At 33.4% G+C, this 23150-nt stretch overlaps 2 protein-coding genes across 3 annotated transcripts; one reads left to right on the top strand and one right to left on the bottom strand.

Annotated features, from left to right (window-relative positions):
- Positions 1-6588: 6588 nt before the first annotated feature.
- On the bottom strand, positions 6589-8038 carry LOC116401752 (serine/threonine-protein phosphatase 7 long form homolog). Of its 2 annotated transcripts, XR_004214098.1 has the most exons (3): positions 7284-8038; positions 7116-7203; positions 6589-7043 (listed from the first exon to the last, which is right to left on the bottom strand). XR_004214098.1 is itself a non-coding variant. In XM_031880232.1 (2 exons), the coding sequence occupies exons 1-2, from the start codon at positions 7161-7163 to the stop codon at positions 6627-6629; spliced, it is 465 nt and encodes a 154-aa protein (XP_031736092.1). In that variant the 5' UTR covers positions 7164-7252; the 3' UTR covers positions 6589-6626. The 2 variants fall into 2 exon arrangements, 1 of the variants encoding a protein (XP_031736092.1); XM_031880232.1 differs by lacking the exon at positions 7284-8038 and having other exon boundaries at positions 7116-7252.
- Positions 8039-12360: 4322 nt separating this feature from the next.
- Positions 12361-18724, top strand: LOC105436308 (protein phosphatase 2C and cyclic nucleotide-binding/kinase domain-containing protein-like). The gene is given in 20 exon segments (XM_031887436.1): positions 12361-13520; positions 13523-13687; positions 13690-13728; positions 13731-13820; positions 13823-13936; positions 13939-14486; positions 14694-14825; positions 14934-15167; positions 15304-15429; positions 15613-15675; positions 15767-15849; positions 15934-16165; positions 16242-16558; positions 16657-16744; positions 16853-16919; positions 17034-17311; positions 17419-17484; positions 17603-17724; positions 17894-18050; positions 18178-18724. Coding segments are annotated over 20 exon segments (3234 nt in total). The 5' UTR covers positions 12361-13453; the 3' UTR covers positions 18424-18724.
- The last annotated feature ends 4426 nt before the right edge of the window (positions 18725-23150 follow it).

Raw genomic sequence — 23150 nt, 5'->3', positions numbered from 1 at the left:
CCGTTCGACTTTTGTGAACAGAAAACTTTAATATGAGTCAAAATGAGACCACTCAGCAGTTAGTTGCGAACTTTCGAGACATTTGGCACCGTTCTAAGTTGGGTCATTTCTTTCTAGGCCATACTATTGGCCATTTTTTCTGCGTTTTGGGACGAAACCAAAAAACTGAGTCTGGAGCATCACCGTTTGACTTTTGTGGGCAGAAAACTTTAATATGACTCGAAATCAGACCATTCAGCAGTTAGATGCGAACTTTCAAGACCTTTGACACCATTCTAAGTTGGGTCGTTCCTTTCTAGGCCATAACATTAGCCGTTTTTTTCGATGTTTTGGGACAAAACCAAAAAACTGAGTTTGGGGTATCATCGTACAACTTTTGTGGGTAAAAAGCTTTACTACTACTCAGAATGAGACCACCCAGCAGTTAGATGGGAAGTTTCGAGACCTTTAAGACTGTTCTAAGCTGGGTTATTCCTTTCTAGGCCACAACATTTGCCCATTTCTCAACGTTTTGGGACGAAACCAAAAAAACTAAGTCTAGGGCATCACCGTTCGACTTTTGTGGATAAAAAGCTTTAATATTACTCAGAATGAGACCACCTAGCAGTTAGATGTGAACTTTCGAGACCTTTGACACTGTTCTAAGCTAGGTCGTTCCTTTCTAGGCCACAACATTGGTCCCTTTTTTCGATGTTTTGGGACGGAACCAAAAAACTGAGTCTAAGACATCACTGTTCGACTTTTGTGGGTAAAAAGCTTCAATATTACTCAGAATGAGACCACCCAGCAGCTAGATGTGAACTTTCGAGACATTTGACACTGTTCTAAGTTGGGTCGTTCCTATTTTGGCCACACCATTGGCCTCTTTTTTTGACGTTTTGGGACGGAACCAATAAATTGAGTCTGGGGCATCACTGTTCGGCTTTTATGGACAGAAAACTTTACTATGACTCAATATGAGACCACCCAGCAGTTAGGTGCGAACTTTTGAGAGTTTTGACACCATTCTAAGTTGGGTCGTTCATTTCTAGGCCATACCATTGGGCATTTTTTCGATGTTTTGGGACGGAACCAAAAAACTGAGTTTGGGGCATCATTGTTCGGCTTTTGTGGGCAAAAAGCTTTAATATTACTCAGAATGAGATCACTCAACAATTAGATGTGAAATTTTGAGACCTTTAACACTGTTCTATGTTGGGTCGTTCCTTTTTAGGCCACAACATTGACCCATTTTTTGACGTTTTGGGACGGAACCAAAAAACTTAGTATGGGACATCACCGTTCAGATTTTGTGGGCAAATAGCTTTAATATTAGTCAGAATGAGACAACCCAGCAGTTAGATGTGAACTTTCAAGACCTTTGACACTGTTGTCAGTTGGGTCGTTCCTTTCTAGGCCGTAGCATCGACCCATTTTTCGACGTTTTGGGACAAAACCAAAAAAATTGATTCTGGGGCATTAATGTTTGACTTTTGTGGGGAAAATAACTTTCATATTACTCAAAAAGAGACCACCCAATAGTTAGATGTGAACTTTCGAGACCTTTAACACTGTTGTAAGTTGGGTCGTTCTTTTCTAAGCCGTAGCATTGGCCCTTTTTTCGACGTTTTGGGATGGAACCAAAAAATTGAGTCTGGGGCATCACCGATCTGCTTTTGTGGACAAAAAACTTTCATATTACTCAAAACGAGGCCACCCAGCAGTTAGATGTGAACTTTCGAGACCTTTGACACCATTCTAAGTTGGGTCCCATGTGAGTAAGGGTATCTTATACAATGAGTTGCATAAGATCGGAACACGAAATAGTAACCACTTGATGTAACTTCGTTAACTAGTTAAGTTTCTATTTCATTAGGATGACCAAAGTCACTTAGTCTTAATCCTAAAGTGTATTATGAACTTCTATTCGGGAGAAATTATTCTTTGATTTGTACGAGTGAGAGTGACCAGATTGTCGACTCAATATGGTTATCATTTTGGAGACAAGATCAAGTAGAGAGCTGAGAACATAATTACACAAGATGAAATTCACTTTTTTCCGACTTTAGGGTAAGTAGATGAGTGTTTTCTTAAATGGTGTCTCTAGACTTGAACAAAGGGTCCTACCCTCTCTATGGCATGAAAGAAGTTTACGAATATTGATTAATGTAGTTAATCAGTTTAACTAACTTATCTCATATCGTTGTAGCTTCTGATATGTAAGTCCACTAAGTCCCTGTCGGAATTTATGTCATAAAACTCGTAGATTGTAAATATAATCCATTAACCATTATTAATAAAGTGTTATTATTGTAATAATTATTATTGATTAAATTATTAGTTTTGTCTTAATAACCCAAATGCAATAAACTAACATCTTAAGTTGTTTAATGAGTCTTGAACAGTATGTAGAGACATACATGGATCAATGTTCAAGGTCAACTTAAAGGGTCTATAGTATAGGGATAAGGTTGGGTACCTTATCATGGTAACACTATTGATATGGCTCACTTTGTATTTGATACAAACACAATGATCCAACGTGTTCGTGTAGTTAACATACGAGTGAGGGTATCTTATGCAATGAGTTTGCATAAGACCGGACCACGAAATAGTAACCACTATATGTACCTCCGTGAACTAGTTAGGTTTTTATTTCACTAGGATGACCTAGGTAACTTAGTCTTAATCATGGGTGTGTTATGAACTCCTGTTCGCGAGGGATTGTCCTTTTATTTGTACGGGTGAAAGTGGCCAGATCGTCGACTCAATAAGCTTATCATTTTGGGGACAAGACCGGGTGGGGAGATGGGAACATAATTACACAAGATGGAATTCACTCTTTCCCTACTTTAAGGTAAGTAGATGAGTGTTCCATTAAATGGTGTCTCAAGGTCTTGAACAAAGGGTTTTACCATCTCCATGACACGAGAGGGGTTTTTGTTTATTAGTAGGACCATAAACATGTTGTTCATTGAAATAGCACTGATATTTAAGGATTAGAGATAAACCCAAGGGTAAAACGGTAAATTGACCCAACTAGTGTTACAAACACTCTTGAATGACTAACTTATTGTTATTGGTCTATATCCGTGGACACATAAATATATCTACAGTGAGAAGAGTTCAGTTGTGAGTCTTTAGTGGAGTGTACAAACAATTAATGAATAATGATTAATGTGGTTAATGAGTTTAGCCAATTAATCTCAGATCGTTGTAGCTTATGATTTGTAGGTTCATTAGGTTTAATTTTGGATATGGTTCAAAATTAATTTATGAGAGATAAAATATTTGAATGTGTTCAAATATTAATTTAATGTGAATTGGATTCATATTAAAATTATTGATTATGAGAGATTTATATTAAATATGATTCAAATTTAATTTATGTTAAATATAAGATATTTAATTTAGCTATTAATTAATTGAAGAATTGATTAAGAGTATACTTTAATTTTATTTAATTAAATTTGATTTAATTCAATTAATTTAAAACTATAAAATATTAGAAATATATTAATTAAATATGATATAAATGAAATTTTAATTAGTTATAATTTAATTAATTACTAGATTTGAAATTTTTATTAATTTAATATTTTTTAAATTAATAGAATCTCGTAATTCTCTCCTACTCTCTCAAGTAAATTGAGGTACAAATATATGCATAAGAAAAACATTTTTTCTTAATCAAAAAAGCCAATGCTTTTGTTCTCTACAAAAATAGTTTCTCTCCCAATTGGTTTCACAAACCAATTTCCACCTCAGAGGATAGTAAAGTCTACGACCGATGGTGTCCTAATTTGGATTTTTTTTTATTTAGAGGTGTCAACCTAAGTAAGCTTTACATTTTCTGTATCTTTTAATTTAAAAGCATGCTTAGTGTTTAAGTTATAATAAGAAAATTTGTTTATGTATTATTTTGTCGATCTATTGGTATTTTGAGATTTTCAAATTAGATTGTGAAATGATTCTATAAAATTTTTCACTCTCAAGGAATTTTACCCTTTCATTCTCAACATTCAAACAGACACTCTAATGCTCAGTATACTAAAAGAAAATTTTGGGAGAGAACGAAATTATTGTGTGTTTTGTATGTGTAACTCTTTAAGAGAAGACTGAGATTATATATATAGTGAGCTGAGAGGTTCTCCAACAGTCACAAAGTTAATGACAAAACAAAAACCGTTGATTGATAGTTACTATTTAATCTAAAACGGTTTTGAAAATCAAAGATAGTTTTAGCAAAAATATATTATGTAATCTAAAACGGTTTTGAAAATCAAAAATTAAATTATGATTTACCAAATAAGTTAAGTAGTATGTTTCTTTATCTTTATCTTTTTGAGAGGGTACAACGTGATCTATTAAATACAAATTTAAAATTTAAATACAACAGTGTAAGAGATATATTGGATGTTAACTTTTTTTTTTTTTTTCTCTTTTGAAGCAGTATCGTAATTAAGCAAGAGATGTTAGTAGAAACACTATGTGAATTGAGTTAGGTCCAAATTGAAAAAAATAGGAACATATATAAAAGAAAATTTTAAGAATGTTTTAGGAGTGCATAGGTGAACTGTGAACAAAATTTGAATTCCTTGCTCGGTCACTGCCCCTATATTTAACTCAATATAATATATTATATATATTGATGTGTATTATGAATAGAGAAAATGGCAGATGCATAGATTGAGTCGATTATGAAATAAGTAATGAAAAGAAAGAAAATAAAAGAAATTAAAAAGATGGGAATATGGCATGAAAAAGCAAGAAGGACAAATTTAGTAATAAAAACAAAAAAGTTATACTAGTTAGGTAATTAGGTGATTCTACGTGGAAAAATAGAAAGTTTTCGATAACAAAGTTTTCGTTTACTTTTAAATTTTGATCATTTTCATTAAGATTTCATTTACTTTTAACGATACGATGATACAACTTTTATATTTTGGATGATTATACTCTAAATTCATCATATTAGTTAAATGCATTAATTATGCAACTATTTATCAAGATTTATTTTCTATATGAGTTGTTCTTAACCAGATGTTCTTAATTTAATCTTTTTTACTTTTATTTTACCTTTATATCAATATAAGAGTTCTATTCTTTTTATTCTACTCAATCTTATTATGATTTGCTTCAAGATTCCAATTTAAAAAATAATAAAAACAAAATATGTGAGAAGGAACATCATGAAGTTTAGTTTAATTAATATGAAAAAAAAAAAATTAGTTTTTTGGTTTATTTGATTTAAACGTATTGATTATGTTTTTGTGGTGACATCAATTTTTTTTTAATAAATTAGCAAGACTTTTTTTTGTTATTTATAAATTTAATTAATTTGATGAATTTAGAGTCTAGTAATTCAAATATTGAAAGTCACCCATCATTTAACGAGTTAACAAAATTCTAATTGCAAAGACTAAAATAAACAGAAAAAATCAAAAATTTTAAAAGGTTAAAGATAAAAAGAGAATAAGATATAAATATATAGATCAAAATAGAATTTATTTTAACATACCAAACATTAACGACTGCGTTTGTTGACACAAAACTAAAAACCTAGGACAATTTTCAAAAATAATATGTTTTGTATAAATATTTATAAAAATATGATTGTTTAATAAGAAATTATAAGAATAAGGTGGTTTGGAAAACTATTGTTAAAAATAGTTGAGTTTTTGAAATTTGACGAAGTCGTGTACCCGTACACGACTTCCTTACTGTACTGTCAACACATTTGACCTGTTTGCTCCACGTATGGACCAGTTCGACCCACGTGGAGTCCACGTGGTGATGACCGAAGTCATGTACCTGGTACACGACTTCCTAAAAAAATTTAAAAAATTATTAGATTTTAAAAGACTAACTATTTTTAAAATAAAAACATTTGTGAAAGACTAATGAAAATAAAATATGTAAAAATTTTAGTTTTTGTTTAAATGTCCAACTGTTTAAATGTCCAACTTTTTGGTAATTTATTTTTAATTAAGAACTGAGTTCTAAACAAATTAAAAAAATAAAAACAAAACTTTGATTATTAATTTTTTTTGTTGGTTTTCAAAATTTGGCATGATGAGTGCTAAAACGAAAAACCAAAGGTAAAACACATCATTAGTGATATCTTATAAAATTTTTTGTTAATTTATTAAGGAAATCTTGTGGCTTAAGATAGATTGAGAAAAAAAAATATTTCGAACGTTTTTTTTAATACTTGGTTCTCTATTTTTTAAAAAAATATATTATATTTTGATATTATTAAGAGTACTCCTACATCTAAATCACGTATTAGCAACTTCTAATTTATAATTAATTTTAAAAAGTCCAATTTTTAATTTATACAACTTGAATAAGTTCTAGCAAAATTTAAAAACACTTAAATTATACAACTTAAGAATCTTCCTCATCTCCCTCTACGACATCATCGCCTTGTCGTCGTCGTCGCCGTCCAATGTGTCTACGATCTGTGTCGACAACATTTAAACGTCGAGTCCGCTGAACAAGTTGGTCTATATCTCCCATGACTTCGTCACACATTGGTATAAAAATTTCAAAAAGAGACTCGACATACGTCTTCAACAAAATTATTCTGAACGATTGTAAATAATATAATTAAAAAATGTCCATGTTTGTATTAAATTTATAAATCATATTAAAATTATTACTATGCGATAACAGTAAGCACCATCAAGTGTCATAAAGCGTCTGGTAATCGACGTGTACCAGGAAAAGTAGTTATTTGATACTGTTGGCTTCTGTGTTGCTTCTGCTTCGGCACAAAAAATATTTTGTGAATGCCACATTGCTATATGCTTCGCATGAATCCTACTCCAATCTTGATCGTGCTTGCCTCTTAAATCAATTTGGTGTAGGCCCTGATATGTGGAGCAAAACTCTTGTGGCATTTGTAGCATATGGAACTGTCGCAATACACGATCTGCTTGATGCTTCTCAACGAGTTGAAAGCAAATCATAGGACCCACATATGTCCACATCGCTTGACTGTTATGACATTGATGTGAAAGCAATGTCATAATGTAGGGCGTGTATGGTGTCCAATTAATCTGTTAAAAAAATCAAACATAAGTAAGCAACAAAAAATATACATGGGCAATATTGGTATAATATTTTACTACCTGAAAGTTGATCAGCCGATCAAAAAACATTCGGTAAGTGATCAACATATTTGCTGACAGTTCTGACAATGGTATAACACCTTTCCATCTAATGTGAGAAATGAATCATTAATAAGTTATAAACCGTGCAAATTTTATTGAAAAAATAATCTATATATAAAAAAATACCTGAAACTCAAAGGTCGACTAACTGATACCTCAATTGGTACTTGTGGTGCCAGAATAGGAAATCTGTCATACGTCTATACTTACCACAATATTAATGGGCTAGCAATCTCTAAAGATCAGCTTTTTTCTTCGCTTGCCAAACTCGTCCATACTTAACATTGTAACCATATTGTTGTTTTATGATTTCCACAAGCACATGCACAGTAACATTAGGATCAACTTTCACTATGTTTTGAATTTGAACACTCATGAAATTAGAATCTAGTTGTTAGTGATCTTGTGTTAAATTTGAGTATAGACACGAGTGCTCTCCTTGGAGCTTAGTGATTTCAAACAATTCGTGGCTCTTACGCTTAGTAGCACGTAACCTCCAGTTGCAGCCATTACTCCACTGTTTGCATCGAACATTCCACAAATGTTGGTTTCAATCGACTACCACAATTGAATAGTGTTGTGTCACACAGTACCTCTTACCAGCCAACAGAAGATCTTCCTTATAGTCAAAGATCATTCCCTTCTGAATTAAACAAGATGTGTCTACAGATACATTTCTATCTGCCAATGTAGTGCCTTATTCACAAACAAAATTCGCAATGTCCCAATCTATTTGTGTAAATATATCGGACGGGATCTTTTCATTCTCTTCCTCTATATTTTCTTCATTACCAAATAGTTCATCGACTTCTACATCTATATCACTATCTCCATCATTACCAGGTTCAAGAATGACTAAATCTTCAAATCGCAACGACATATTTAATTAGCTGTTAAATATGAAGAAGACCATCAGTTTAATGTATCTATTTATTTTATTAGTAATGTAGTGTACACAATGAAGATGTTTCTTATCATTATTAGTCAAATCATTGTTAAAATTAAAAAAAGAAAAAAAAAAGTACATCAAATAAGTTTAGTGGTGCATTAATTAAGTATTATTATTATTAGAATTATTATTGTTATTAGGGTTATTTTAAAAAATAACGTGTTTTCTATAAATATTTACAAAAATAGGGTTTACTCTTGGTTTTTTATTTAGTCAAATATGATTTGGCTTTGGTTTTTCCTTTTAAGTTTTTATTAATAATTATATTTTTTAATAATAATAATAATAATACTATTATTATTATTATTATTATTATTATTATTATTAGAGTTTAGCATAGTATGCATTAAATAAGTTTGGTGGTGCATTAAATAAGTATTATTATTATTAGTATTATGCATATTATTAATTACATTATCATTTTTTCCATAATAAATTTTATAATTCCAAATAATAAATCTAAATTCATACAATATAACTAAATTCAAACAACATAACTAAATTTATTTAATTTTTTTTCAATAAAATAAGAAAATAAAATAACAAATCTAAATAAAATTATTTTTAGAATAAACAAACATACCTTGTGAGACCAGAAGAAACAATGGAGACAGTGGAGGATTTAAGAAGCCTGCAACAAAAATTAAATTATTTTATCAACATAATAATAAAATTAAATAATTTTAACAACAAAATCGTGTACCCGGTCTACGACTTTTAAATAAATATACCTTATGACAAAAATATTAAATCGAAAAAAGGAAGAACAAAAGAGGAAGAGGAAGGATGAAGAGAGGAAGAGGAAATTAGAAATTGGAAGGAGGGAGAACGAAAGGGGAAAATGAAAGGTGAAGAGAGGAAGAGAAAATTTGAAATTGGGAGGGAGAATGAAATAGAAAGAGGAAAAATGAAGAGAGGAAGAGGAAATAAGAAATTGGAAGGAGGGAGAAGGAAAGAGGAAGAGGAAATAAGAAATTGGAAGGAGGGAGAAGGAAAGAGGAAGAGGAAAGATGAAGAGAGGAAGAGAAAATAAGAATTTGGAATACCAATAAAGGCATAATGAAGGAAAATTAGGGTTTTTAAAAAGGAGAAGTCGTGTACCACTTCCTGCATGAGCGACATGTGGCAGCACCCGTGAACCCTATGGTTGACCGTACAGTAGACTATTGACTGATCGTACGGAAGTCGTGTACCCGGTACACGACTTCGACCCCTACGCGGCAAAATGTGCCAGCTGTATAGAAGTCGTGTACCGGTACACGACTCCAGTTAGAAAACGTGGACCGGATCCACGACTCCAGTTAGATATTGTAGGCCCGGTTCATGACACCATTGAGATTTATTGAAGTCTTGTACCGGGTACACGACTTCATTTACCTATTTTTGCAATTTCTTTCACAACCACCCTAATTTTGTGATTAGTTTTTAAGAACACGTTATTTAAAAAAAAAAACCCAAAAACCTAGGAAAAGGTTTTTTTTGTCCATATTCTATTATTTCTCATAATTATTATATTAAATTTAAATTTTACTTGGTTAACATGGTAGAAACTTCTATTCTTGAACTCTATACTTATTGTATTAAAAAAAACCACTTTATAAATTTTTAAAGTTAATTGATAAATATTCACAATAAAATAGTAATGAAGTTTTTGTAAGAATGACTTCATTTCCAACCCTTTACAAGATCATGAAACTAATTGCGTATTTATTGCAATTTATATGTTATTGTATAAATATGTTCCATTGTAAAATAGTTGTAGCCCTAAATTGATGGTCATGTCTATCACAATTTTCATTTTTTTTTCACATATAACAAAACAGATGTTCAAAATGCAATATTATATCAAATGTTGAAGGGTGATTTGATGTAAGCAAAAGTTCAGTTTTCATTTGTATCTTTTGGGGGAGAAGTCAATAAGAAGTTAGGATTTTGAGAATGGACCATTCTTACAAAAAAAATCTCATAAATTGAGGTCAAACATGTAAATTGAAAAATGCAAGGACCAAATGGGAGAAAAACTCAAAACTCCATAGTAAAACTCAACATTTTAAAACCTATAAAATAAATTGAAATTAAAAAAAAAATTCCAAAAAGTTTAAATACTTATTGTTTTCAATTTTGGTTTATTTTGGTCACTTGCTTTTAAAAAAAGAAGAAAGAAAAATTCCTTCATTGAATGATGAAACAAGAAATGTGGAGAGTGTTCTTTACATGGAGGTGTAATAAAAGAAGAATAAAATTTTACTTACTGATTTGGGCAAACTAAAGCCAGTTCGTCGGATTTTTGAGGCGTTTCCATCCTGAAGCCCCAACTACATTGCTTCTATTTGAACTTAGTACAGAGAAATCGGCCGTGGAGAGGGTTTTTGAGGAAGAAGGCGTATGAGTTTTTTATTTTCAATTTTTTTTTTTTGTCTTATTTGGTGAGTTAAATTTTCGTTTAATTTTAATTGATAAATTTCCCTTATTTTCGATTTCCCCTCTTTTTTATCCCTCAAATTTAAGATTTTTAATATTTGTCTTATAAACGTTGTCCTATCAAGCAATAATAGAGAAAATTTGTTGTAGTGCTAGTTGGTTCGTGCTTTCAAAAACTAATTATTTTTGCTTGTTCATTTTTATTTTTAAAAAGCCAATAAAAAAGCTGTTGAAATTACATTACAAAATGTAAAGTTTTGAAAGGTTTGAGCCTACCGGTCAAACTAAATTAAAATTTAGTGAACAAAATACATTCAAAATCAAAATAGGATTTACACCCAAAAAGAAATGAAAAGAAAAAGAACTAGAAAAAGGCCCTTTTGGAATAGAAAATGACCCAATCAAACAACCACAAGAATCATCACCCAAGCGTGTACTAAAAAAAGTTGTCTCATCCTTGACCTATGAAACTTTATCCAATCAAATTCACAACTTTACCTTTGCCTTTCTTTACCTTTCTTTAACTATGGCTTGAATATTTGTTAGGTATCTTTCACATTCCATGCCCTAATTTCCATTCCTTTTGTTTTAATTCATTCTTTCTTAGATATAGTCTTTGTCATGTTCTCATCGAGATTGTAGATGTGGCAAACATATAAATTATTTGTTTGGGATTTTTAAGAGTTCATTCATATAACATGACATCAATGGACTTATATAAAATAATAAAATGATTGTGATCAAGTAATAAAAGTTTAATAGACTTATATAAAATAATAAAATGTTTGTGATCAAGTAATAAAAGTTTAAAAAGAAAACATTTTAAGTAGAATTTAGTTCTAAATGTATTAAGTTTAAATCCTAGAAGATGAAATTATAATTTGATCTACAACTTTCCATTTTTGTTAATTTGTCTTTATACTCTAAACTTTGTATGAGGTTAATGGTTATAAATTATGTAGTACAATTTGGATCCTAACAAAATGAAAAAAAGTCTTAAGAAAGTTTTTTTACCCTTAAGATCTAGTACCACTCTTAAAATTGAATACAAATAAGTAATATAAACTACAACTTTAGAATCAAGTGGCCATAATAACATCCAAAACTAACTCTAAAACTCAACCAACCCAACTTATCCCAATATGTTACTAATGTGAAGAAGAAAAGGACCAACATAATTTGTAAAGCCATTATCATGAAAGCAACATTTAAATAAAAAAAAAAAAGAGTCCTTACCAAAGTGCAAATGTCATCAACTCCATTCTTTATCAAATTTAAGAGCTAACATCAGAATACCTTTCTAGTGATTCGAACATTGTGTAAACTTCACATTTTTTCTTCTTTATAATATTGAGAAAAGTAAAATAAGTCAAAAGAAAAGCAGTCATTCGTCTCAAATGTGGGCTTCTGAAATGTGGGCTGTTTCATCCCCATTTTGAAGTGAAGAAGAAAGAAGATGCATGTCACAGTCCACTTTGTTTATACTCCTAAAATCTAAAACCAGAACTTTACAAAGTCCTTGTTGACTTCCAAAATTACCACTCACGAGAAAGTAATCGATCAAAATCATCCTTTATAGGCTTTGTATGAATCAAGTTCTTCGCCAATCTACTCACTCAATTAACTCAAACCCAACACATCGAAAAGGATCCTATCCACAGAACTTTTAAGACAAAAGTGTGGGTCTTCCCAGAGCCAGAAATACGAGTCAGGGTCCACTTGAATGATAATGAGAGAACGTGGGTGGCGTTTTTAGCCGCTCGAGGTTCTTTTCATGTTGGGTAATTTGCACAATCAGAAGTCCCCACCGGCTTCAAGATTAAACAAAACCCCCCACCAAAAGAAAGAAAAGCAATAAATTATTGCGCCTTTCTTTCTGAGATTCATGTTGTTTTGGTCGTCTTTCTAGATGTTTTTATTTCTTTGGTGACATTCTTTCTCCCTGTTGTTGTACTGTACTTGATCCACAGTTAACTTCATTGAAGATAAACGTTAATCCAAACTTCCCATGGCCTTTTATGCCAATGGGTAGGGCCGTTTCTTCTATTTAGACTACCCCATTTCTTCATCTGCTCTGTAGTTTTGTTAAAGTTGAAACTTTGTTGCGTGGACGAACAGAGACCGTTTGAAAACACGAAAAATCTTCACCGCCAGAAAGCTGCTTCTGTGACCTTGATCCTCGCAGACCTCTGTTCTTCAGTTTTCTTCCTAGTCTTAGGTCGGTGACTATCTGAGCTCATGGTTTATGGAGTGTTTCAAACACTTTCTTTTACATCTGTTTTCTGACTTGTGAGTTTTGATGATTTCTCTAAGATTGGCTGACATAATTTATTATCTCCTTTTCAGTTGTATTCTTTTGGGTTTAAAGGGATTCCGTTTTGGATAATTAATGGGTTTGTTCTTTGTTGTTCTTTTGTTGTAACGCATTATTTCTTCTAAAAAACATTTAATTTAAAGCCAGTAGATCTTTCGTGTTGATCCGAATTCCTCATTGAAATCTTGAAAGTTTCAAGGTCATAAGTTTAATCAGCAGAAAATCTCGAGGTCTACTTATTGATTCAGTTGTTGACTCTTATTCTATCTTTCTACTACCATGGTTGGGTCTTCTAAAAGATACGGTATGTGCAGAATCTGAAAGATTTTCTCGCCTTCTTTCTCTCAATTTTCCGGCATTCTCACTCCACAATTCGGCTACTGGGTGTTCGAAAAAACTTCGATTCTAAAGATTGAGCTGAAGAGTTGTTCGTCTCGCATTTCGCCCGTCAGTGGGTTAGTTTAAGCTTACGGCGTGTTGTAGTGTGATTTGTATTCGTGGTGCGATAGCCAGTGGCACGTACACAGGTTTATCGAGCTTTGGCGCGTGAAGCCTGATGAATTTTGCGGCAATTCTTGTGACGCGCTCTACTTTATTTTCGTATTTACTCTAATGGGTTGCGTTTATTCGAGGGTTTGTATTGGCGAAGCTACAACTCCAAGATCTTCGAGAATTGCCGAAACCAAAATGCCAAAACCGCCACTGAAATCGATACGATCTCTTCTTCGTCTTCCGATAGCCAAGAAGGTGAGACCGGCGACCGACTGAATCAACTGAATTCAAACAACAGAGATTCAGAAGCTGGAATCACGAGACTCTCGAGAGTTTCATCCCAGTTCTTGCCGCCGAGGGGTCCCGAACCGTTAAAGTTCCTTCTGGAAACTTCGAACTCGATATTCGTTCCTTTCTCAAAGAGGGTATTATCCTGATGCCCTTGATAAGGCAAATCAAGACAGTTTTTGCATCCACACCCCATTTGGGAACAGCCAGATGATCATTTCTTCGGGGTTTTCGATGGGCATGGGGAATACGGAGCACAGTGCTCGCAGTTTGTTAAACGGAAGCTCTGTGAAAATTTGCTTAGGAATAGTAGGTTCCAAGTGATGCAGTTGAGGCTTGTCATGCGGCCTATTTAACAACTAATTCACAGTTACACGCTGATATCTTGGATGATAGCATGAGTGGTACTACTGCTATTACTGTTTTAGTTAGAGGTAGGACTATATATGTTGCTAATTCAGGTGATTCGAGGGCAGTCATAGCAGAGCGGAGAGGAAAGGAAGTTGTGGCTGTTGACCTTTCGATTGACCAAACTCCATTTCGAACTGATGAACTCGAACGTGTTAAGCTTTGTGGTGCTAGAGTTCTTACACTTGATCAGATTGAGGGGCTGAAGAATCCTGATATTCAGTGCTGGGGTTCGGAAGAAGGAGATGATGGTGATCCTCCTAGGCTTTGGGTGCCCAATGGGATGTACCCTGGCACTGCTTTTACAAGAAGTATTGGTGACTCAATTGCTGAGACTATTGGAGTCGTTGCTACACCTGAAATTGTTGTTCTGGAGCTGACACAGGATCATCCTTTCTTTGTTGTTGCTAGTGATGGGGTATTCGAGTTTCTTTCAAGCCGAACAGTGGTCGACATGGTAATGTACTAAATGATATGTCTATTGTACTTCATATTGTGTTTTTTTTTTCCAAAGGCAGTGATATAGGTTGCTAATTGTTGATTGATTACTGCTTAAGGAACTACTGAATGATAAAGCTTCCTTCTACATAATGTGGAATCTCGCTAATTCATGCTTTTCCATCTGTTTCCCCCTAAAGCTCCTCTATCTGCTGTCATCTTCCAGGTTTGTAAATATAAAGATCCCCGTGATGCCTGTGCTGCAATTGTGGCTGAGTCTTACAGACTTTGGCTTCAATTTGAGACTCGAACAGATGATATCACTATTCTTGTGGTGCATATTAATGGGCTAACCAATGTACAAGGACTTACCTTATCTTTTTCTGTTCAAGTTGAAGTTAAGAAAATCATTAGTTACTGTAGTTTCTTACATTTAGTTCAACAGATATTTGTTTTATTTGGTTAGACGGTTACTAGTGAATCGACAAGATCTGGTGGAGGAGGTTTTGTTCCGTCTGCTATTCCTCAAGTCATGGAAGTGACAGGATCAGAGTCTCCCTCTACATTTGGCTGGAATAGAAACAATCGTGCAAGGCAAGATTTGTCGAGGGCGCGCCTCCGGGCTATCAAAAGTTCTCTAGAAAATGGTCAAGTCTGGGTACCTCCGTCTCCAGCTCACAGGAAGTCATGGGAAGAAGAAGTAACCACATGTCTTGCTTCTAATATATCTTGATTTTCAAAGAAAATCTTTACAAATTTGTTTCACTGTTTGTCATTTATTTATTTACCCTGAATGAACCTTTGAGATGCTGAGTTCTTTCCTTCATACTCTACAGGCACATATTGAACGAGCATTGCACGATCATTTCCTATTCAGAAAACTAACTGATTCTCAATGCCAAGTTTTATTGGATTGCATGCAAAGAGTTGAGGTCATCCCCGGGCAAATTGTAGTCGAACAAGTAGTTTTCTTTCTTTATCTCTTTTTGTCTTCCCTTATCATGAAAGCCAATTGCCACCCTTAAATCAAACTAGGTGCATTCAAATGAGAATTTAAGTGCAGCTCTTTTTATATGGTGAATTTTACATGAAAGAAATGAAGATGCCAATTATTTGTTATGTGCACGACCTGTGTTGGTTTGTAGGGTGGCGAAGGTGACTGTTTTTACGTGGTTGGTAGTGGAGAATTTGAAGTCTTGGCAACCCAGGTTCCTATCATTTTTCTTTCTTTTGATCCATTATATTCAAGGCATTTTCTTGAGACTTTATGTTGACTCAATGATTTCATCACAATTACAGGAAGAAAGCCACGGAGAGGTCCCTAGGGTTTTACAACACTACACAGCGGAGAAGCTCTCTTCCTTTGGCGAATTGGCTTTGATGTGGGTTTTCTCTTGTTAATGCAGCTTTGTATTTTATCATATATGGGTAGTACTTCATTTGTTATGCATATAACGTATGTACAGGTATAACAAACCACTTCAAGCCTCTGTGCGTGCAGTGACAAGTGGGACACTTTGGGCTTTGAAAAGAGAGGACTTTCGTGGAATTCTTATATCAGAATTTTCTAACTTGTCATCTTTGAAATTGCTTCGATCTGTGGACCTCTTGTCGAAGTTAACAATCTTGCAATTGAGTCACATTGCAGACTGCCTTTCTGAAGTTCAATTCTCAGATGGGGAGCTGATTGTTGATGGGGTAACCTCATTTTACAAAAGCACAGAGCTGACAAATTTTATCTAAACTCTTAAAGTATTTTTTCTTTATTTTTTAGACTGAAGGCTCGTGTGCACTGCACATTATTCAGAAGGGGCAAGTGAGGATTACTTTTGATGCAGAGTTAATGAGCAATTCAAATGTTTACAGCTTCAATTATGTCAGTCAAAAAGAGGACGGTGCTGCACAGAGTGGTAGCGAGATTTCAGCTATTAGGAAAGAGGGAAGTTATTTTGGCGAGTGGGCACTTCTTGGTGAGCATATTGGCTTCTTACGTGCAGTTGCTGTGGGAGATGTTGTGTGTGCTATTTTAACAAAGGAAAAGTTTGAATCAGTTGTTGGCCCCATACCAAAGCTCTCTCAAGATGATCAAAAGTATATTGCATTTGCTTTTGAGTTGTGTTAGCACAGTTTCAACATATTTTTTTCTTCAGTCATATTCTAGACTTTACATACTGTTTGAATTTATGTAGGGCAACAGAACACTCTTTAAACTCTCTCCATCGGTCTGCCAAAATTATTGATATTTCAGCTCTTTCTAAAGTTGGGCTCTCCGATCTCGTGAGAATATATTTTTCTGTTTGTGGTTACGTTACTGTAACTATGTTTTTCGCCCTTTTTCCAGAAAGTGACACCTTATGTTATCTTTGTTTTTTTTTTTTTGTTTAGGAGTGGAAAATGTGTTTATATTCCACGGAATACAGTGAAATTGGGCTAGTTCGGTTAAGGAACACAGGTTATCTTGTAGTAACTCGCCAATCTTCTTTTTAATGGCTATGATAATGTTCATTTTAGATGTCTACTTCTCAATCTGATGGAACTGCCCTTTGTGAATTTGAATTTGAAGCAGAAACTATGCTTAGTTTAAAAAGGTTTACAAGACAGAAGGTCAAACGGCTGGGACTTGAAGCACAAGTTTTGAAGGAGAAAAATCTTATGAAGACCATTAGTTCTTCAGCTTGTGTGCCGGAACTTCTCTGCACTTGTTTTGATCCATCACATGCTGGCATACTGCTAAAGACATGCCTGGCTTGCCCTTTGTCTTCGATACTTCACGTCCCACTAGATGAATTTTCTGCACGTTTCTTTGCAGCCTCTCTTATTATGGCACTGGAGGATTTGCACAAGGTTTGATTCTATGGACTTGCTGTTGGCCCCCTTCAAACCCTGGATCAATTTTCGCCATATATTTTTCAATTTTCTCTCTTTCTATCTTTTCTTGTTTGAATTTTCAGCTTGGTGTTCTCCACAGAGGAATTTCCCCTGATGTTCTAATGTTGGATCAAACCGGACACATACAGGTCTATACTTTCTCTGATTTTCTTCCCTACATGAATATATTTTTCATGGTCTCCGTCTTTAGAAAAAGGGAGCAGTCAGTCAACCTCACTTATATTTCTTGTATTCCTCTTATTGCAGTTGGTAGACTTCAGATTTGGGAAAAAAACTTTGGGTGAGAGAACATTTACTATTTGCGGGACAGCCGACTTTTTAGCACCTGAGATAGTTCAAGGCAATGGTCATGGCTTTGCTGCTGACTGGTAAAAATGCAACTTTGCTTGCAGTTTGCACTTGATATAGTCATCTTTAAAATAACACCCAATGCATAAATCACAAATGAGAACATATCCAAGCAATGGTGTAGATTGGACTTTGCCACTTTCACTTCAATTGAACTTACAACTGCCTAACTATGTTGAAAACGCCCAGGTGGGCACTGGGAGTTTTAATCCATTTCATGCTGAAATGTGAAATGCCATTTGGATCGTGGCGACAAAGCGAGCTTGATACTTTTTCGAAGATTGCAAAAGGTCAACTAAGTCTTCCCCAGATTTTCAGTCCTGAAGCAATCGATCTCATCACCAAGGTAATGCTAGTGATCAACAATCTCCTGTATCCTTCCCACTCTCAACTGCAGTTACTGAACATGTACTTTGCTAAGCGAATCATATTTTGTAATTTTCACATTTTTTAATAAATAATATGATGATCAGTTACTTGAAGTCGATGAGAAGAAAAGACTTGGAAACGAGAACCAAAACTCTGTTAGAAGTCATCCATGGTTTGATGGCGTTGATTGGAAGGGGATCCATGAGGGTACCTTTCCCGTTCCTGAAACAATAACTTCTCGTGTAGCTCAATATTTGGAGAGCTACTCTGAAAATTGCAGTGTTTCTTTAACTAAACCACCTCAAGATCTTGAAGAACAGGAAGTCCCTGAGTGGATCAACGACTGGTAGAAGTACAGCACCAACAAAACTCTCCATCAAAATATGTATGCAGGCTTTTCCCAGGTGGAGTCTGTCTTCTGCTGATCAGTTCATGTGGTTTTCTGTCAACATGAATCGATAATTTGAGAAATGGTTGGACATAATGCAAATAAGTTGCATTACATCAAGTTCATATGAAGATTAGGTTGGTGAATAGATCATATTTTTTCCCATTTTTGTCTGTTGAAATTTGATTCCTTGTGAATACAGAGTAGATATATGTAAATGAAGTAGAGTTCATTTTTTGCTCTACAGTCAAATTTGTTACTCATGTTGTGGAACCTTCTTTTACTGGCTGCTGATAATAAATCAAAATCTTCTTCTGGCTTTATTGTTGGTTTTCTAGAATTCATTCGTACTTAATATATTGTCTCTCTGTTCCATTTGATTTCAGGAGACTTCAAGATAAGTCTTTGATGAAACCCATCTTAGGGGTTGAGAAACTAATTGGCCTCCTCACTTCCAAAATTTAATGGAAATAAGGTTGTGCTTTTGAGAAACTGAAATAGTAGTACTGATTTGAAAGAAAGAGAAATTGGGCATCAATATTCAGCTTTTTTGAGCATCAAATTGGGTAGTAACAGGGTTACAGGTTTTGGATCTAGTTAGGGGGCCTTGTTCAAGTATGTGTCATTTTAAATTTAGATTTGATTATCCTACAAATAGATGTAGAGAATTTGGTAGTTACGTTTGGAGTGGCAGTGTGTGAAACTTGAATTTATATAATAAGTTTGGTGTATGATTATGGTTGTGGTTGTGGTTGTGAAGTGAACTTACCTAAAAGTAAAACCAACCCATGGCTCAAAGCCTCAAACATCATCCTCTTACAATTTACCTATTATTTGTTATGAAATCTTCTATTCGTTTAAACCTACATTTTGTGTTTCATACTTTATTTATAATCACGTAAATTTAAAAGTATGTTATATCTACATTTTATTTCTCACACTTTAAGCAGAGTATTGTAATTTGGAATACAAAACTGGTTTTACTGATTTTAAAATTACCTCCAAACATACACTTACCTGTTACAATCTTAAATTATGTTTGAAATAAATCTTGTATATTTACATTAAAAAGATGAAACACAGAAAACAAAGATTGATAACTATAATTCTATACTAAATGCAACCCACCCAAAATGAGAGAATTTGAATGTTAAGTGAAGATCCGTTTCTGTTTCTGTTTCTGTTTTCTATTTCTTGTTTTTTTGTTTATTCTCGTTTTAGAACAAGAAACAAGTTTGATAATTATTTCAGTTTCTTATTTCTTGATAAAAAAAAAAATTTATTTGATACTGTTTCTTGTTTTCTGTTTTTTTTTTACTTTTTGTTTAATAGTTTGTTTCATTGCTCCTCTTTCAGATTTATTTTAGCTTTATTAATTTATTTTATTCACATGTAATTCAATTAAATATCAAATAAAAATATATGTCTATCACTAAACATAAAAAAAAGACAATGATCAAAAGTTTGTATCATTTAAAAGTTCTAATGCACAAATAAAACGAATAACATACATAAAACTCTATCTATCCTTTGAATGTTGTCCAAATTTGATTGACAATATCATCTCTCATTCGAGTCAATTCTCGTAGATGACGTCGACTCACATCTAATTCAATTATATCACTCTACAAATTGTCCGACAAATTATATGTATCTTCAACAATCATTGATTCATTGCTAAAGTCATTGAATAGATCATCTTGACGATCATTCAATCTAATATAGTTATGAATTGTGCAACATGCTATCAATATATATTTTTGTGTCTTGACCGAGTATGGAGGCATTTGCAGAAGAATAGAAAGTCGAGCCTTCAACACACCAAAACAACATTCAATGACATTTCGTAGGGAAGAATGTTTATATTTAAACACTTCTTCATTACCTCGAGGGCAATGTCTCATTTCTCAAGTCTCGTAAATGATATCTTTGACCACGAATTGATGCTAGAAATTCTGACATATTTGAATATCCTGAATTAACAAGATAATATTGGTCTGTATATAATAAATCAAATAAAAAATTATCATAAAATCATATATTTCATTTAAAGTTCTAAAAAGACACATTGTTTACCTCTCTTAGGCATAGGAAATTTATTCTCGAGATTCTTGATATATTTAAAAAGTATGTGAGAATCAATGGTCGATCTTTCCTAACCAGACATGACATACGTGAATAACATATCAAACGAACAGACATACATTATATTCCATGTTGTGTTAGTTTTTCTTTCATGAAACGATATTTGTTCATTTTGGAGAATACTTGGAGCAACGTGAGTGCCATCAATAACACTAATACAATCCTAAAGCATAATCGTAAACACAAATATATTTTGAATGAGTATGAACTCCGTGCAAGAGAGTAATATTTCAAAACATTAACACATTACCTAAAAAAAAGGGTAATATTTGGAATTTGATACGATCTCCATTGGTATGGTGTCCATATTGAGGGAGCTAATAATTTCTAGTTCAAGCTTGCAAACCTTTTTCAAAACAAGTTTAAAAGCTAGAGAAATAGTATGACTTGAATGTTGAAATCTTTCTACTGGTATACGATTGCTTTTGTTATGTTATATGATTAATAAGAATATAAAAACTTTTTCTTAAACAGTGAGATACCTAGATGCTTTCAGAATTGTCTTGGATTTTAAATCTTCACAGAGCCTTCTAAATGTAACTCTTTACATCCTAAAATAATCGAAACATCTACTATCGTTTCCATTTAACAACTCGATCACATATATAATTATGTTCTCTCAGTGTAGAAGTTCTACATGGTTGTTTAGAGTACTGTATCTTGTGCAAGCTCATTTGTAATAAAGTGAAAAGGACGCATATAACATCGTCGTCATCATCAGAATCAAAATAATCAAAATGATTGGCTTGAATCAAATCCATTTCTATTCATACTAGTATATCTCTAAATTAAACACAAAAAACGTACAAATCCATCTCACCACAAAAAACTTAGCCTTGTTCAAGTCTAATATTAAAAATAGTAAATGATATAAGGTCAAACATACACAAACTATAAGATGAAACAAACACAAACCACGAGGTCAAATAAATACAATCCATGCTCAAGTCTAATATTAAAAAGTAAATGACATGCCTAATCCTAAAATATTTTAATTATAAAATTAAGCTAAATTATTATAAAAAAATGCACACAACGAGTTAAAAAAAAGCATTTGTACAGTTAGTTTTGTGTGAAATTGGTTGATGTTTGATGTAAAAAATATTCTTTCCTTCAAGTTAAAAAGCACTTACATCTCTATTTCCCATCTCTTTCTCTCCTCCCTTCTTCAATACCCTTTCCTCTTTTGTTTATCTAAATTAAATACATAAATAAAATTGCACACTTTGTTTAAGAAATAACTATAATAAGTAGAAAGACAACAAATAAATCAAAACTTAAATATTTTATGTTGGAATTTTTTGTCCTAAAACTCGTAGTTTGTAAATCATATTCTGTTCAATAAAGTTGTTATTGAGAAATTAAATATTATAATCTTAAATCCAATAAATCAAGTTCCAAGGCTATTTTTTGAATAAACTTGAACTTTATGTGTAAACATAAACGTGGATCAAGTTCGAGTATATAGCCTAAATAGTCTATAGTATATGAAATAAAGGTTGGGCGCCTTATTTAGAGAAACTATGGATGCGGCCCACTTTGTAGTACAAACGAGGTGATCCTAATCGTTCATGTAGAGACATGAAAGTGGGGGCATCCTATGTAAAATGTTTACATAAGACTGAACCATGAATTAGTCATTTTTACGTTATAACACCGTTTACTGTTTAAAACTGACTATCTCAATTATTGATGACCTAGGTAACTTAGTCTTAATCCTGAGTTAACTATGAACTCCTGTTCACACGAGATTATCCTTAGATCTGCATAGGTGAGGGCAGCTCATCAGCGTTGGCCCAATAAGCCTCCCATTTCAGGGGTAAGATCGGGTGGATAGCTGGGAACATAGGGTACAAGATGGAATTCACTCCTACCCGCTTTAGGGTTAGTAGATAGGTTGCTCTCTTAAGCACTGAATCCAAGTCTTGAACAAGGGGCCCCACCCTCTCATTGGCCCGAGAGGGATTAAGTTTATAGGTTGAACCTTAAACCAATTGTTCAATAGTGGATTAGTGGGACTTAAGGAGCAAGATGTAATCTTGGGGGTAAAACGGTATTTTGACCCAGCCAAGGTTACGAGCAACCTGTGAAGGATTAACTTACTGATTATGGTTTTATCAAATGGACACAAATATATCTATAGTGAGGGGAGTGCAACTACGGGACTTTAGTGGAATGACCCGTTAGTTAACGAATGTTGATTAACTCGGTTTAAAAGAGTTTAGCTAGTTAATCTTGAATCGTTGGAGCCCATGATCTATAGGTCCATTAGGTTCCTCTGCTAGCTCATATGGATTAAACTTAGAACAGTGTGATGAAATAAGTCGAATTGTTCGAATTGGGAGAAGAAAGGGAAACCGACATATACAGTGATATAGTCGTCGGTCTTCTAATTAGAAATAGAGCTTTATGTTTTACATACTATAAGTATGAATGCGGATTCATACTAAGAAGCTCGGAATTGGTCAAAAATAGTAAAAAGTCAAAATGTTGACTTTTGACTTTGAAAAGTCAAACTTTGACCGGCCTTATATTCAAATGTGA

This window comes from Cucumis sativus, chromosome 1, assembly GCF_000004075.3.
Source record: "Cucumis sativus cultivar 9930 chromosome 1, Cucumber_9930_V3, whole genome shotgun sequence".
Lineage (NCBI taxonomy): Eukaryota > Viridiplantae > Streptophyta > Magnoliopsida > Cucurbitales > Cucurbitaceae > Cucumis > Cucumis sativus.
Note: the sequence above shows the minus strand (reverse complement) of the source record. Positions and strands in the feature narration are given on the sequence as shown.